At 36.9% G+C, this 18,453-nt stretch overlaps 1 protein-coding gene and 1 long non-coding RNA gene across 3 annotated transcripts in view; both read right to left on the bottom strand.

Moving 5' to 3' along the window:
- LOC132155193 (uncharacterized) overlaps nucleotides 1–18,453 on the bottom strand; it is a 530,067-nt gene that overhangs the window by 207,848 nt on the left and 303,766 nt on the right. The window lies entirely within an intron of this gene.
- Nucleotides 1–18,453, bottom strand: part of dipk2aa (divergent protein kinase domain 2Aa) — a 31,487-nt gene that overhangs the window by 7,547 nt on the left and 5,487 nt on the right. The window contains exons 2-3 of one of the 2 annotated variants that reach the window (XM_059564035.1): nucleotides 4,701–4,855; nucleotides 1,148–1,451 (exon numbers count right to left, since the gene is read on the bottom strand). In XM_059564035.1, coding sequence (XP_059420018.1) covers nucleotides 1,148–1,394 — 247 coding nt within the window. In that variant the 5' untranslated portion in view covers nucleotides 1,395–1,451; nucleotides 4,701–4,855. The remainder of the gene's footprint in view (nucleotides 1–1,147; nucleotides 1,452–4,700; nucleotides 4,856–18,453) is intronic. The other variant, XM_059564034.1, reaches the window with a different exon arrangement.

Genomic DNA, 18,453 nt, shown 5'->3' on the forward strand with positions numbered 1-18,453 from the left:
CCCTCCCTGACAGTCTGCGTTAAGTTGAAATCTTTACTTAAAGAGTGCCAAACAGAAGGAACACAGAGAGGTGAGAGAAACAATATTCAGCGCAAAAAAACATTCAGTGTGCTGAAATATGTTATTTAACATTTCTATTTAGGTTTAAAAATCAACATGCAGTGTGAGTAGTTTATGAGAGTAGCAACTGTGAAGGGACAGCAACGTGTTATTGTCTGAATATAAACATCAGAGGCTTTTACAGGAAAAGAAATGACAGTAAGAGGAGACTGACCATGATCAAAGTGCACGGGATGCATGTTCCTGCAGAGCATTGCAGTGATTTTATTCGTTTTTATTATCTTCATTGTTTTAATTTTTGATCTAGTGATACTATATTCACTATATAGACTACAGTGATTAACAAATTTATTAAAACAAATTTATGTAAGGTTTTTAACCAATTTTGTAAAGTTTGTGCCACTGCTGCTCTTAACTAACAGTATTGGTAATTACCAATTACATTTTCAGCAGTGACTAAACACCTATGATTGGCCATTGCCCTCATAAGCACAAGAGAAATATGCGTGATTGGTTATATAATGCTCAACTCCGCAAAATATGTGATGTGATCTAATGTGAGCAGAAATGTAATGCTGCAATCAACACTTTACGTTCACTTTTAGATTTCACTTTAATCGTGACGGTCATTTAAATTTTCTGCACCCTTATCTTGAATTTGGAGTGTATTTTGGAACAAGTTCCCATCTAATTTCCGACCCTGGGTTCTACAGAGTTACAGGAAAGCTGTCTGTGCTTTATCCATGTCTAGAGTTATTTAAAAGTCCCAAAAAAGAAACTGCAATAAGAATTTAATTACAAATCAGAGAGCGTGGGAGGCCCATGCAGGTTTCCATCTGGTCTGTAATACTGTGATAATTCTTCCTGAAAGTCCTGAAAAACATTTATTTTGATGGGGATGGCAAAGTACAGAAACAAACAGGTCTAAAAAACAGTTGCTCCAGCCTATCTGAGGGAAAACTGAAAGTGGGTCAAAACAACAACAACATCACCACCACACCATCTAACCTGGATAACAGTTTCCTAAACAATTTATTAATGCTGTAAAAGAGGAGCATGGAGATCCTGGAGTGAAGTCATTACTTACTCTGCTTAATCAATCTCTTGTCCGCCACTATGATGTTTTCTGCATCGACGACGATGACTTTTCCGTCACGAGGCCCGACTGCAAAGTTGTCGAAGCTCACATCTAGGAGGTAAAGGGCAAAGTCAAAGTCGTTGTTGGTCAGTTGCTCGGCGATGTCCATCAGCTGCTTGGCCAGATCCACTCTTTTCTCCCAGGGTGCATTGTAGAAGCTCCAGAGCTCCTCGCCCACGTAATTCACCGCCACCATCCGGCCGCAGGCACCGAGGTATTTGGGGAATGGCCAGCCCTCATCAGAGGGAAAACTCTGCAGAGATTAAACATGAGGAGAGACTCAAGGTAAGAGAAAAGTCCTCCATTCAAATACACACAAGTAAAACTCACTATGTCTACTCAAATTGGAGTAAAGAAATGCCCTTTAGTGCATTGATAAACTCCACAATCATTATCTTGATGCAAAGTACCTGTACCAAACTTTTCTTAAGAGCTGTGGATATTTGATATCCCCATTTCAAGTTGAGTCATTAAAAATTAAAAGTGACCATTAAACTTTAATCCTAGAGATTCAAATATTTTAGAGGACAAAACACAGCATTCGGTAACAAGACGGAGCCTCCAACATCAGGGCTGAAGAGGCTGAATCATGATGTGGAGGGGATGTTTCCTGCTCTTCATTACATACATCGTTTCTGAGGGAATTTTGGCAAAGCGAATTGGTCATATATATTACACTCTTAAATGTGGTCAATCTGATAAGTGCAGGAGGTATTTCAGTGATGTGTCCAATCTGATAAACTCATCCTGTCCTTAAGTGTTTAAGGGGTCACAAGTGAATTGGGTAGAGACAAAAACCCAGAACAAGATCTGTATTTTCCCTTTCTTTGATGCTCATAATGATACTGACTGACAAAATCTATTTCCTTTGACATTGTAATTAGTATCATTATCATAGATTAATGGAATTTATATTAAAAATGCTATTTTGAGTAAAGAATCTGACATTTTCCAGACCGTTCTCATCCCAAGGCGTCATATACTGACCCTTTTGACATTTCGTCAACATCCTACGCACATGGCACCCTCTAGCGTCAATATTAGAAGCAGATAAAAATGGGCCAGAAGGTGCCTCCTAGCGGTCTAACCCTAACCCTAACCCTAACCCTAACCTTAACCCATAATCTGTGTCTCATATTGACGCTAGAGGGTGCCATATGCGTAGGATGTTGATGAAATGTCAAGAGGGTCAGTATATGACGCCTTGGGATGAGAATGCGTTACATTTTCTGTGTAGCTACACATCCAAAACAGACTGTTTCTGTCTGTCTATTTATTTATTGCTATTTACTGTCTATTCATTTATTGCTATGTATTTAGTAAATTAAGACTAAATGGTGAAGACTTCAAAGCAGCATCATTTTTTATTATTATTTTTTGAAGTAAATTATACAAAGAAAACAGCCAAAGCCACACTACACTCAGATTATAATCACAATTTTTTGAGCGCTACAGTTCAAATGCAAATACTCCTATTATTATAAACAAAGCTGTCCACACTGCAGATTAAATCCGTTTAATTTACTATGCTTTGTTGATTTGAAAAGTGGTATTCTAGGTTTGTCACGTTTCTTGCTTATGGTGTATATTGGGTATTAAATCATTGTTACTGCAACAGAGTGGTGAATTCAAAGTGAATCCAGAATAGTTGTACTTAACAACGTTGTTTTTCAGTTTATTTCTTTCTGGCTGTCTGGTAATATTTCTCTAGCACACTTCAGCACTTTGTGTTCCAGAACAAACATGTGTAAATAGAATGCTGTATCCAGCATGGCTGTAATGGTAATCTTGATGATTATTAACTTTAACTTTAGGAATTAGACTAAATACTGAATTGAATGATTAGGTGCTAAAAGTGTAACTGCCCAGTCTATGACAAATGAGTCAATTACAGAAGAGAACATTGTGTTTCTAGTTTTTTTTTTTTTTAACCTCTGGAAACACATCATCATGAAAGTATGAAAGTACTCTGAAAGTATGAAATGTCTGCGGAAGACCACGTCCTGTGTGAGAATGAGGTTTTGTTCCAGAAAAAAAAAAAAAAAAAAAAAAATTCACCGTGCATGAAGTGGTTGCCCAGCAACAGAATGTTGATGAAGTTTATAAATAATAGATGACCATCAAAAATAAAAAATAAATAGTAATAATGTTTTTTTTTTTTTTTACCGACACTGACCCCCAAATAGACATTATAGAGAAACATCTTAGAGAGAACTCGACATTTACTCCACTTTTAACATTTAGATTTAGATTTTTAAAGCACCTATTGACTACATTTGTTTAAATTCTATCATAATTTCTAGCATTTGCAAAATAAAAAAACAAAATTTTTCAATGCCAGTATATATAATGTTTACAGGCCACTTTATCCTTAAAGGAACTCAACAGCCTGATTTTGACAGAGAAACACACACAGCCAGCCAATGATTATTTTGCAGAAACTGTATAGTTCCACGTCAACCCTTTTTTTATTATTATTATTGTATTAAACATTATCTGCTTACATTTTGCATTGACATTGTCCAACATCACTGTCAGTACCCTGTGTCCTGTTCTACAACACACTTCTATCAAATTTCAGTGAAATAAAACAGCACCCCACACTACAAACCTGTTGAGCTGCAGTTGGCTGCTTAACACGGTCTGGGAGCAAGATCTTTCTCTCTTTATTTCCAACTTGAAATGCTGTTCTTGCTATAATTGAGACTCTGACTAGCACTTAACACTATTTTCTAACCCACAGAGCTCTGACTTTGGTCAAGGACTCTGTAAGATGACAATAACCTTCAAAATATGTGAAATTCTTTTTATACAATGGTGAAATACAACTTATCCAGGAGAGGTCAACAAGATCCTCAATTCACAAACATGCTATTACAGCATGTGAATAATCAAACACTGCTGTGAACAATATGAAAATGCTGCAAACACATTCAAGAGCACAGCAATTTAAATCAGAGGTGGTTGTCTGTCAACTGTTGTCACCTCTGGGTGTCTCAGAAGCAATAAAATCACTAATTTCTTCACAGAGTGTTATCAGGTTGGTAATGCATGGAATCGGTGATGAACACAAGCAACACATGCAAGAGCGTGCAGAGAGAACCATTTTAGGGAAGTCAGTTGTTTGTTTTTCCAAGCCAGTGGAAATTCTAGCCCATCAAGAATAGATCCTATTTTGAACTCAACCCATTCATGAAAGCCAACAAAAGCCAAATAGCGGTGTTATGCACAGAATAGGCATTTGAGGCAGGTGAAAGGTTTGTTTTAATAAAAGCACCATCAACAGACAGCCAGGTGTTAGTCATCTATATACAACAATGGTTAGTGTGCTGCGGTATAGCAGTAAAATGAAGTGAAATGAAATTCCCATATACCTTTTTAATGTGACATATATATATATATATATATATATATATATATATATATATATATATATATATATATATATATATATGATATGCATGGAACATGTGATATGCAAATCATATATTCAATGATTGACCTTTTTTGTTATGTTGGGGAGGGGTGGGCGATATTCCAAAATATCATATCACACACTTATAAAGCAAAATCACGATCCACAATCTGAATTGCCATCTTTCCAATTTTGAGATGTACTATTGAGAATATTCAGACTGGTACAAGCATATGACTTCTCTATTTGCAAAGTAAAAAAAAAAAAAAAACAGTATTGCATTAAACAATCAGTAGTTCTTAAACTTTAAAACAGTGCATTACTGTGTGAATTAAATTTAATAAAAGATCCCGGTCATGAGCTGGATCAAGTAAAACTGCATCAAATGACTGTGTTTTGTTGGCAATTGGCGTGATATTGCTTGTGACTCTTTAGCCCTGCCCTCAGTACGCCTCCAGGAGCTTGGCTGTTTTCAGAGAGAATCATCAAGTTGTATTATGTATCTTTCTTTTATAAATCTGATAAAACTAAACAAGATTCTTAGGAGACATAAAGGATGTAATACTACTATATAGGTACTCAAGATAAACATGATATTGGCTGAAACTGTGTGTTATGTCCCCTTTAATGACACAGACAGCAGTAGGTTTCTTTAAGAGAGAATGCACAGTTCTAATATACTAACACGTTTATTTCCCAACTGTTCATTTAAGACATAACTGACTGTTTTATGTAAATACTCACCAAGGCAGCACATGAAAGACACATAATAGAGACGTGTGATATAATTTGGCCAGTCACAGCCATCTAGAAGGCAGTCACTTACTGCTGTAGTTTTAACATTATTATGAGAACATATAAGATCTGTATCTCTGATTCGAGACATCCTCAAGCTCAATCACTACATAAAATCGTCAGATCACCCACCCGTTGAGGTACCAATTTAGAATCAATACCAAGTCTGGCATTGTGCTGATGCTAAAATGCTGGTATCAATCCAACCCTAGTTAGTTTAGAGGCAGCTTAATGAGATCTGATCATGAAACCCAGCGCCTGGTTCCAACCTTGACAGGGTCAATTCCAGAAACTGAGAGTTAGTGTACATCACAGAAAGACTTGGTTGCCTCAGAAAGATGGTTCCTGTAATATTTGCAGTAAGGTTTCTTTAAATACAAACAAAAAAAACGCAAAAGAAAGATATTAATACAGGTTTGGAACAACATGAGGGTGAGTAAATGATGACAGAACTTTCCTTTTTGGGTGAACTATTCCTTTAATTCTGTAGCATTAAGGCAACTTAATCATATTCTTTCTCTCTTCCGGCCATATTTAAGATGTCTGCAAACAATAAATCAGATATCTTCAATCTAAGATATAAAACAGTAATTATTACTTTTTAATGAGCTTACATTTTATACAAGGCATATGGTTCCCTCAAGGAACCTAGAAGTTAAAACTCACCCTGGGAATCGCTTCAAACACTTTCAAGAACACTACAGGTGCTATCTGGACCAATTTCTTCAACGGAAGGAGAGTTCAACAGTTTACAAGCACTAAATAATAGGCATGTCCTTGATAACAACCTTGCTGTGCTTAGTCTTGTTTGTGAAAGCCGTACACACAAATAACAGTTGACTCCTGTCAGCTCTGGGACTGTTTAGAAAGGTGCTTCAGGCATAACAACTTCATAATAACCTCATTGTCAGGTGAAGTGAGAGGAGGTGCACACCACACACACTGGGCTGTGTGCAAGATTAATGCTGTGATGGACGTGACCCTCAGGGCTCTGCCAGTGCTATTCTCAGCCTCGCCGAGCAGATGGGCCTCCATTCTCAATGGAAGGAAGGAGGCATGAGTAATGCAAGCACATAGTCAAGCACAGCAGCTTTTTTTTCCAGAGGACACGTGTTTCAAAACAATCTGACACAATACCAAGCTAAGGGGGACAAACTGTTTCTGACCTTTATGTCTTTAAATAGCAGAGGACAGAACTTAAAAAACACCTACAGGAAGGGACATCTGAATTCTTGATCACTTGAGTGCAGCACTCCCATCAACTCCTTACATTACAAATTAGTAGATTCTGTTTTTGTTACTCAAACCTAAAAATTCATAGACCACAAAAATGTAATCTTGAGTGACTCCAGATCCATCGTGCAGGACAAACAGAAAACAGCCATATGACAGAATCTAAAGGTGTTTTCACACCTGTAAATTAATTGCTTTGTTCCGAACCCGGGGGTTAAATCACTACAATGTTGCAATTTCAGCTTGGTTCGGTTCACATTCACAAGGCAGACCAAACTTTGTGCAAGTTAACTGTCCTTTAATTGGTCAACTGTGCATCTGTTTATTTTTCAGGATTTCACTCAAAGTTGTCATCCGTCAGGATATATATATATATATATATATATATATATATATATATATATATATATATATATATATATATATAAATATATATAAATATATTGTTGACAGTTTATTTGCTTCTTTGCCTTCACGCAGCACTTTTTCAGCCAACTAATTAAAGCCCATCTGTTTTAAGCGCTCACTAACACTTTATAAATTTCAGTGTTTTTGTATGTTTTGGAGAGCTGTTCGTCTGAGCAAATTTCAATTAAACATTTTAGTCATTCCCTGTTCCAAGTTAGCCCATGATTCATTTAACTAAACAAACCAAGGGAGAAAACACACCAGTTTCCGAAAAAAATGCTTGGGTATGAAAACACCCTAAATTCGACTTTTCAACATACAAAAATCATTATTAGCCTGACTACGTCAGTCTTCGTACTTCCGCTCAATTTAAGTTCGCTTCTGTACTCAGTCTGAGATAGTGAACTGTCTCCAAGTTTTCCTCCGGCTCCAAAACAGCTGGCCAATCAACAAACAGAGGGCGGGCTGAGAGCCGTGATGTAGACACTAAGCGCCGAATTTAAGATTGTAGTTTAGGTTGGGGAAATCGAAAACAACCGCGGATATGGAGACACAGGATGCTATTCACTCTGTTGTGGAGAATATTCCTGGCATTTGCCAACTGAAGCCCAAACAAGAAGAGTGTTTAATTCAGATTTTGAATGGAGGTGTTATTGTGGCCCTACTCCTGACAGGTCTTGGGAAAAGTTTAATTTATCAACTGTTACAGATCGTCAGCGAGAAACTGGGGAGGCCAAAGTCCGGCAAGGCGGTAATTGTGATTGTGGTTTGCTCTTATGGAGAATTCGGGTTAAGGAGGCAGCAAAACTCACTCAATGTTTTTTTTTTTTTTTCACTGCATACCTGTGTTTACAGTGGAAGTTTGAGGCGGCTGAGCCAACGCATAACACACGTCATAACCAAACGTTATGTGATTGGCTTATGGGTAACCAATGATATTAAACTTTAGATTTTTTTGTAATTCTACTGAAAAATAAGTCAAACGTTTGGGGATGCAAAATATACATACATTATTGGATAACGAATGTGCATATTCGATGTAGCGACGGCAGTGTCAGCAGCGGCAATCCAGCTGTCACTCAAGTGGTCACGCCCTTAATTATGCAGAACTTTAAGTCTTAATATAATTTAAACGGATGAGTTATAAAAAAAATTATCCCCCTCACAGTTGTCATGAAGGGCAAAATTAGCTATTTAGACCAAAATAATTTTTTGCACCAGGCTGTAAACATGTTTTTTTATGCTGTATGTTTTTTTTGCAGCCAGCCTCAAGCGGCCAGTCAATGAATTGCAGTTTTAGTCACTTCCTTATTGGCCTCAGGAGAGAGAGCGGGAGGTTGGGGCTCGGGCGACACGGAATGAAAACGTTTTTCAGGAGTCGCACCAGTAGAGGCGGTGCAACAATAATGACGTGAATAATCCCACCCACTCTTAAGCAATACTAAACTGCAGTGGAAATGCAAACAGAGCTAAACCATGCCGTGCCGTACTGATCTGTGCCATGCCGAGTTGTAAAAGCAGTGGAAAAATGCTAGTAGAGCATTCTAAGGGGACAAGCATCTGTTAGCTTTAACATGGTTTCAGCAGGGGAAACAACAGCAAGCGCTGGTGAAGATCACAGTTAACTCCATCTATGGATTAGGAGCCAATTCATTAGCAGCATCCACAGCAAACTAATGACATTTCATTATGTTGACCGTACCGCTGCAGAGGTTGCAGGGCAAAAGGAGGATAAACTCTTATGTTGCTAATCAAATCGAGCGGCTCGCTCTCCGGAGAGAGATCAGATTGCCTTTATCACCTGGAATGCTTGAGGTGTGGCAGATGGAGTGAATGATGGGAGGTGAGAACAGATATTGGCTGCTCACACAGAGATGTCCTTTTGTTTGCCCAGGCCTTCAACAAGCTGGGTCAATCACTAAAGAAATTGGAATAGATCAGCAGGGTCTAAAAATCAATGCCAGGCTGAAGGGTGCAAAAAATAGAAGCTGTCAAGGACTCTTATTGGTGTGAATGAAAACACAAGAAAATAATAGGTTTATGTGGTGCAAATTGTCTATGATAATATTGCAATTATTGTTTTAATAATGTGCGAGCTGACATTTTTGTGCATTTCACTTTCACTGTTTTTGACATAAAACTTCGTGAAATGATTTTAGTGTGTGCATCAGTACTTGTTGAACATTTGCAGCACATTTTAACAATACCGTTATAATACTGATAATCGTGAAAATTTTGGTCACTACAATCATTATATTAAATGTTTATACCATTTCATCTCTACTTAGAATGCCCCCAAACTTATACAGGGATATACTAGTTATACAGGGCCATTTTCCCTGAGTTTTGTCTTAGATTTACATCAAATGACAAAGCAAGAGAGCTGTTTTCCCCAGAAATCAAAAAGATTGCAAATGTCACACTGATTTAACAAAACAGTTCAATAAAGGATAAGTTAAGAATTACAGTTACATTTTAACACTGTTTTTGCTTTTGTCAACAAAAATTTCTAGGTGAATTATCCATGTAATAATAGATGCAGTGTGCATGCATTCAGTCCTCCTCTAGCTTTATTAAATCGCTTAAGTACATCTAAATGCCACTTTTGATGCAGCTTCTGCAGTGCGAAGGTTAATTTTGTTGATATTGATTTAATTTGATTGGTAACAGCATCTTATTCTTACTGAATTTATTAATTGAATGTAAGAATTTGACATAAGATGATTAGTTGATAAACGGTAAACTGGTTTGAACAATACGCGCACGGTATGAATTAAAAAACAAAACAAAAAAACAACCGGCATACTGATACCTACACTGTAAACCCAGATTTCAATTCAACTCAAGAAATTTAGTTCATATTACTTAAATGTTTCTAATTTATTGAAATTACTTTGAAATTCTGAGTAAGCTGAACTTTTTCATGTCCTTTCTTATTGTACTTGTGTTTTTAAGTCCAATCAGTAGTTTCTACTCAAACAAATTGTGTTTGTATTACTTAAACATGTGTCATTTCTTTACATTACTTAAGAATTCTGAGTAAACTGTACTTTTTAATGGCCTATCTTATTGTAATTATGTGTTTGAGCTCAAACAACTCAATATCATCAAGTTTTGCCTGTTACTAACAAGACGCTTCCCGTCTCATGCCGAGGCGTGTCCAACGGTTCAAAGGGTCAAAAACAAAATAAGAAATCGCGAATTATTTTCAATGGAGTCACGGGTAAAAATTTGTGATTTCCGGATTTTATTGTTGTGTCCCTGATGTTAACGTAAAATTGATGAAAACTTGAAGAGCTGCTGTACAATATTGTAATGATTGGAGGTAAAGAGGAAGATATTTTTTTTTTTCATCACAGCAAATTATCCAGTGTTGAAATCCTAGTGTTGGGGACTTTTAGAGTAAAGTGTTAAAGTTGTGGTGTTGAATATTAGCTAGTGTAAACAGCCCCCTCTGGCCTTTCACAGACGCCATTTTCTTTGCTCATGACGCGGCTCGTATGAGGACGGAATACGGCGAAATAAAGTGTATAATCTTACTTATAAAATGGGGTTTGTAATATCATATCGTTTTATAATAACATTTATTTGCTGTGTGCGCATAAACTTTTCTCAAGGACATTTCCTTTCACTCACGATGCGGAACAGACGAGGACGTCTTTTAATTTCTATATGGGAAATCTAAAAAGTACGTGTTTTTATCTAATTTAAAATGTGTTTAATAACATCATATTGGTTTTTAGCGATATTTAAGTGCTTTAACGTTACTCCAAAACTTTTTCTAAAGAGAGATATTTTCTTCCACTCGCGATGGGGAGAAGACGGGGAATTAGTTTTTTATCAAAGGAAAACACCATAAGTAAGTGATTTACCTCGTTTACATGTATTTTATAAGATGATATTACTTTATGGTGATATTTAAATGCTCTGAGCGCCTAAACGAGTCTAACGGTTCCTCACAGATTTGAACTGCTGTGCAGCAGACCATGATAGTGCAGACGCGGAAAACACCACAAGTAAGTGATTTACCTCGTTTACATGTATTTTATAAGATGATATTACTTTATGGTGATATTTAAATGCTCTGCACGCCTAAACGAGCCTAATGGTTCCTCACAGATTTGAACTGCTGTGGCAGGCAGACCATGATGGTGCAGACACGGAAAAGACCAGAAGTAAGCGTTTTACCTCATTTAAAATATCTATTTTAGAACAGCATATTGATTTATTGTGACATTAATATGTTGTGCGCTCCTACACTTTCCTCAGAGAGATATTTTCTTTCACTCACAAAGCTGAGCAGACGGGTAAGTTGGTTTTAACAAGGAAAACACGTTATTTCATAAAATAATATTATTTAGTAACGTTAATGCTATTTGTATGCTGTGCGTGCCTAGATGATCTGAAACATTTCTCACAGATTAAATTTGATGTCAAAATAGCAATATCAGTAATGTTAATTGTTTCTTGCATGTGTCCTGACCAAATGTTGTCATTTTTGTCATTATACTAAGCATTAATTTAATGAGTTTTCATAATGTTGAGTTCCTCTATAATGCATGAATTTTAGCTAGTGTAAACAGCCCCCTCTGGCTGTTTACCTGTAAAAACCTGTGTACTTTTTTCACTGAGTTGAATCTTTTTCACTGACTCCTGACCAGAGCTTCGGTTGTTATGACTGTCAAAATGACAGCTGACAGATGAACGTGATAACTTCCTGTTGTAACGAGCACAGCAGATGTATTTACCTCATATGTTGTATTTCATGCTTTGTTTTTATTAATCTTCATTTTTCACAACTTGTGTGCTTTTCCTAGTTGAGTTGGATTGAATTGCTTTGCTAAAAGATTGTCATGAACACATATTCATGCACAGAGACCAGCAGTCGGGTAAATAAATGATGACATCATTTAAAAAAAAAATTTGTGGTGAAATAATCCTTAAAACAAATTGTTCACCTGAATTGTTATTCACTTATACTCATGCCGTTCTACAGACACCATGTACGACATGTATGTCATACAGGTTTGGAACCACATTAGGATGAAAAAAAATATGACAGAATTTTTGGGTAAATGCTTTGAGTGAACTATTATTGTATTGTAATTGATACTTGTCTGATATTTCACCTGTTAATAATATTTTTGATAAATGGATGTAAAATGATTGTTTTTTTCTCCCCAATTTTACAGAAGCACTTTTGTGATGCTGCAAGTGGGAGTGGATTTCTTGCTTAGATGGAAACTGCAGAGAACCACACCCTGTCGTCCTGAAAAAAAGAAAGAGACTACTTTCTCCAAGCAGGTCCAAACGCCATTGGCACAGACTTTGTTCAGTGATCAGTAACATACATTCAGCCAGGGCCGTCCTTAGGGGGTGCAACTGATGTGGTCGCACCGGACTCCACACTTGGGGGTAAACGGACTGAATGAGCCCCAACCCCCGGGAACGCTTCCTACTTCGCACCGTGTCCCAAATAAGCTAAGTATGGGCCTGCATTCATAGTTAATGATAATGACTGAGATGCTGTGGTTTAGAGCTGCAACTAACGATTATTTTTTCTGTCGGCTAATCTAACGATTATTTTTTCGATTAGTCGACTACTCTAACGATTATTTTTATTACAATAAATAATTAATCTAATGTTCTTTTTTTAATTAGCTAATGAATCCTTTGGAAAACTTTAAAAATATATATATAAGTACAACTTCTAATATAATATAAAGAAAATTATTTTACTATGGTAAATATGAGTTTATGATAGTGTTTATAATTAAACAACAGTAGCTGTAAATTTACAGTTGTCTGAGACGTCATGAAATGTTCTTTAGCATCACAAACCATAAAATGTAGTCAGGGTTCTGCTATGGTTTAGCATGGTTTCCAGAGATCTGGAGCTGAGTCGGGGTAGCTCTGTGATCTGTGACTGTTGTCTCGCGGTGCGCTGTCTTTTAAGGGGCCGTTCACATATCACGTCTTTTGTGCGCTCAAGTTCGTTATTTCCAATGTAGGCGCAAGATATGCGCGTTCATAATAAAAGCGAAGCGCACGCCCACCGCATCGAGTTAAAAACATCTCAACTTTTCAAGAATGCCACAAGCGCACCGCGGGTCATGTGACAAGAACTAACTAATCAGCTTCATCCTTTCCCGTAACAATGTTGAAAGCTCAGCTAAGATGAGGGATTTGCTGATCATAGCTGTACATGGATTGCCATTTTGAAATACATTTAGTAGCAGAGCTACTGCAAGCGATTTTAGTGCTGCAGATCCATTTATCCTTTGCAGAAATTTCCGTTTCTTCACAGAGAGAGCACGTCATGGTTGCTTAGCAATGACATACGCCCCAGGGGTGCAACTGCCCGAGCGCTTAGGAAAGAAGGAGAAAGTGGTGCGACTAGCGTTTTCCACGCGTTTTAGGCGCGATATGTGAACGGCCCTAACGGTTGTTCGAAACCCGCGCCAACACAGACTTACTTTTTTTTATTTTATCCTTACTTCAGCCGCTACAGGTGATAATACCAATAACTTGTAATCTTTACAAGAATATCAGACCTGAACCAGGAAGTTGGTCACCAGATCACACGGTAACCAGTTAAACCGTAACACCGGAGTGCGCCAGGATGTTTTCCTCTGAGGTGCTCGTGCATCGCAGTTGTGCTGCCGTGGTACACCATATCAGTTTTACAAAGGGAACAAAGGGCCATTTTATTTGGCCTCTGTTTAAAGTATTCCCATACTTTTGATAACAGTGGTCTCTGTTTTTGTGATAGAATGCAACTTTCTCCTTTCAAGTATGCCATTACGCGAGATGTAAACAGTGTGACGCGTCCACGCATTTCACGCACGTCAACGTATTTTTGTAGTCGACGTAATCGATGATGTCGACGCGTCGTTGCAGCACTACTGTGGTTTAAGCAGATAAATGTAAACACTATAAACCTGATTAAATTAAGAATACATATGGACCAAATATGTTTTTTGTGCCTTTGCACTGATTTGCTTTGACATTGTTTTAATTGTTGTAAAGTATGTTCTTTATATGAATTGAAAACACTGAATGTGAAGACATTTTGGTGCAGGTAAAAAGAAGTACAATATTTCAGTTAAAATAAATACATAAGTGTAAACATACATTGCTTTGTGAATTAATGTATCTCTCTCTCTCTATATATATATATATATATATATATATGTGTGTGTTTGTGTGTGTGTGTGTTATATAATATACACACACACACACATACACATATATATATATATATATATATATATATATATATACACACACAATGTTTGTTGTTGTTGTTGTTGTGTTTAAAACCCTTATTACAGTGTTGTTATTTAACTCTTAATAGTGTTACATTTTAACACCATAATAGTGTTGGCAATATCAACTATTTATTGCAGTGTTGTTATTTAACTCCAATAGTGTTACATTTTAACACTGTATTGGTGTTGCAATTGTCAACACTTTTGAAAGTGTTGATTTAACACTCGTGTGGTGGTATCCATATATACACTGAGAAAGTGTTAAATTTAACTATTGGTGTTAAATATCCGATTTCAAATTTGTTGTGTGCCATCACTGAGGAAACTACGTACTAGAAACCTATTAGGCCATGGCTTTGTTTCTTTTGTTGCTAAAAAAAAAGGCATGTTCAATATAAATAAAATTGGATCAGTGTAATGTTGCAGGTGTATGTATTTATTTTACATGGCTCTATTGATTGAAAGATATTTTGAGTTTCAGGAACTAAAAGTTAAGTTGGGTCAGTTACAATATACAATTTAGCTGAATTGGTAATGGAGTAATGCTAACTTAACAAGCTGAGTTAAATAAATGGGTGGGGAATGATTGTTTAAACTAAGCATCTTCAGTTACTGTAACTCAGTTATAAGTACATTCAACTTAAAGGTGCCATGTGCAAAAATTGAGGTAAAAATATACAAAAAATGACCTACACGCATCAAAAGTATGAGAAGAAATAAGGGCGATGATGTCATTACAAAAATGTCAAGTTATAGTGCTGCAGAGATATCAACCTTAATTAGCAGTAGCATTACTAGCCCCGGCCCGACAGGTGTCGTAATACCAGTTTCGGCCATGGGAGGCGGTATGCGGGCAACATAACCACCAGCCAACCTGCAATACACGAATAACTTGCACGGCTTGTGGGCGTAATCTAACCTGATGTCAATCATGTGGAAAGTACAGCCCACTACTTCACTTCAGTTCAGGGAAGAGAGCGGAAGGATTACTTAAGCCCTTGGCAAGAGACCACCACCCGCTAACGTTACAGGGAAACAACCGCGCTCGGAATCACAAATCAAATCTGATTAGAAAAGGAGCCGAACCAGAGTAAACATCGGCACTGCTTTCAATCGCTGGAGACAACTGATGGACCTGAAAGAAATGAGGTTCGACACCGAACTTGCAACATTTCTTTTGGATTGGTAAGTTAGATGCTGTTAGTATTTCGCTAGAAGTTTGTTTTATATGTTTGTGTATTTTTTTCGGGAAGTTATAACATAGAAATGTATCGAAGGCTGTTCTATAAACGTGCTAATGTTAGCGATGGCTAACCGTAGCTGCTTTGATAATTAGCTAGCTATAACTTACCCATTTTTTTTATATCATAAGTAACCTGCTCTGTCTAGTCTGTTGGTCTCCGTGTTCTCTTTGCTTCGTGGTTTTTCTGTACGTGAGAAAATTGATGTGTTGCATGAAAGCGTGTGAAAAGAATCAATTGCATGTGTGTCCCGGTGAATGCTTGAGAGTTGGCAGCTCTGGTTACGTTGGTTGGCGCTAGCTTGGTTAACATCAGCGTCAACGTCAACGTCTGATGTTGACCAATGATGTTGACAGAATGCTGTCTGTCAAATTAATTTAATTCAAATAATGTGTATATACAACTCAATGTAATATGAACAAAACGAATATGAACATATTCACTGGTAAAGGTGAAGGGGAGTAGCTTGAAGATGTCATGTTTCAAAATCACTTGACATCACCCAACGTTCCTCTGGAGGCAAAACGTTCTCTTATAGCAGCAGTTCTCATTTCCAGTCCTCGCGCCCCACTGCTCTGCATATTTTGCACGTTTCTCTTTGTTAACACACCTGATTCAGATAATCAGCTCGTTAGAAATGAACTCCGTGCATGAACTGTTTTTCAAATGTTCATTGCTCCCTACTCTCTGAGCAGGGGAAATCTGTTGAAGTTTACCTCACATCGAAACATTCATTCACTGATTTGTGCTGTGCAGCGTCTTTAAACATGGACAACTGTGACATCATATACCTCTGTAAATCAATACAATTTAAATTCACGTCTTGCACACTTCAATGCATTTTGATTGGAACATATAGCTACGTTCGCTTCGAACTGGAATCATAGCTGAATATCCTGTGATGTCCACTTCGCAGGGCACTTATGTTCGAATATAACAAATGTCTGAAGCGCTAAGAGAAACGTTCAAAATGTGCAGAGCAGTGGGGCGCGAGGACTGCAATTGAGAACCGCTGTCTTATAGGCTTCGGCTATGCTCTAGGGTTGTTGTGAAGGTAGGGGCGGAGCATAGAGACTGCCGTTTCTCGTTTGTTACTCTAGAGTAGACCAATTCACTTTATTGAGGCATACTGCCCCCATCTGGTATGGAATGTGGAGTATGACTTGATTTTTTTGCCAGATATGACAGATGGCACCTTTAAATGTTCTATTCCATTCCATTATGGGCTTAAGTACATTGAACGTAGTCCACTTCACTTATTCAACTAATGCTTCATTACTTAACTTTTTTAAGGCAACGAGTTACCTCAGTTTTTTTAAGTAAATTCAACTTATCCGGGTTTACAGTGTAAGTGCCTAAGCAATGTAGACAGTGTCGTGAAACAAGTGGTGATCCATGTTAAATGCATACACTTCTGACTAATGGCTAGAGAACTATTAATAACACATAAATAGTTCTTTAACTGGGCAAATAAACCAACTGTAAATGGCCGTTACAAAGGCCAGAGACACTGAAGGCGAACACAAAGAGGAGAAAATTCTGTAGTAGGCAGAGCAAGATTTCTGATCACAATGTGCAAAATATAGGAAGAAAATCCTAAAAACTGAATTGCAGGTTTATATGAATGTATCTGAGGGAAACTAACAGTATTCAAACAAGTTTAGATGGAATTAAGCTGTATTTCTGCTGTTCCATAAGCGCCTCCTGCTGTCAGAGAGTGAATCTGCATCTCATTCAGAGCTTCTGCTGTTTATTTAATTCAGGTATGTAGGAGAATTTCACAAAGCTCATCAGATCATTCAGTTTTTGCTTTAAATTGGGTTATTATTAAATCAAATTATGTATATGTAATTATATAACTAAATGATATGTAATGATATAAATGTTGTATAGGAATTATACAACTAAAATTAAATAACTGTTATTACAAATTTAGGTTCAATAGAGATGTCAGTCTTTATTTTTCTTCTTTTTAGGGCAGCAGTAGCTCTAGCAGCAAATCAACCATCCACAACAAAAGCTGACAATTCAGCAAACATTTCAGTAACAAATCAAAGAAAAAAAATAAACAAACACTACTGTTCCAAATAATCTGTATGTTGCTCAAAATAATTTGTTGAGTTTTTTTTTTATTTAAAATTAATGCATTTTAGAGCTGTAACAATAATACCGTAATACCGTGAAACCATAATATTTTTGCTTAAGGCTATCATACCATCAAAATCTTGTAACGGCCCATGCCTACTTTACAAGTTTAAATAGTAGTTAGATTCTATCTACATTTACAAATAGAGCACTCTAAAAAATGCTAAGTTAGCCTTTTTTTTATTTTTTTTAACTTAACACTAGGTTCAGCCTGTTTGGTCATTTTATTTGGGTAATTGTTTTCATATTTCTGGGTATTTTCTGTAACTCGGCTGCTGGGTCATTTCCACTGTTAATAGAATTGTTGAACCCCCTCACACACATACCCAGCGCCAGTGCCGGCCCGAAGGGTTGTGGGGCCCTAGGCGAGATAAAAAAAAATTGAGCCCACTGGTGTAAAAACAGTGAGAAGAGAGCACATAAAATACAATTTCAATATTTAAATGTATACATTTTTATTACCTGTAACAAACTCAACATGTAATACATGTGTAAAAATATGTAGTCAGATTTAAATTTGGAAAGAGGAGAAGACCTTTTTTTAGCATGAATTAGTGGGATGGATAATTAATTGATTATTTAATGAAACATGCTGAATGTGGCATAATTTTCTCTCACATATCACACAAGTATGCCTGTGATCATGGGCATCATCACATTTATTAAATCAAGTATTAATACTACACTAATAAATAATGTATTATGTTTAGCGAAACATACCTTTACTTTGAGCCTGCTTTTCTCCAT

Source organism: Carassius carassius, chromosome 12 (genome assembly GCF_963082965.1).
Source record: "Carassius carassius chromosome 12, fCarCar2.1, whole genome shotgun sequence".
In the NCBI taxonomy this organism is placed as follows: Eukaryota; Metazoa; Chordata; class Actinopteri; order Cypriniformes; family Cyprinidae; genus Carassius; species Carassius carassius.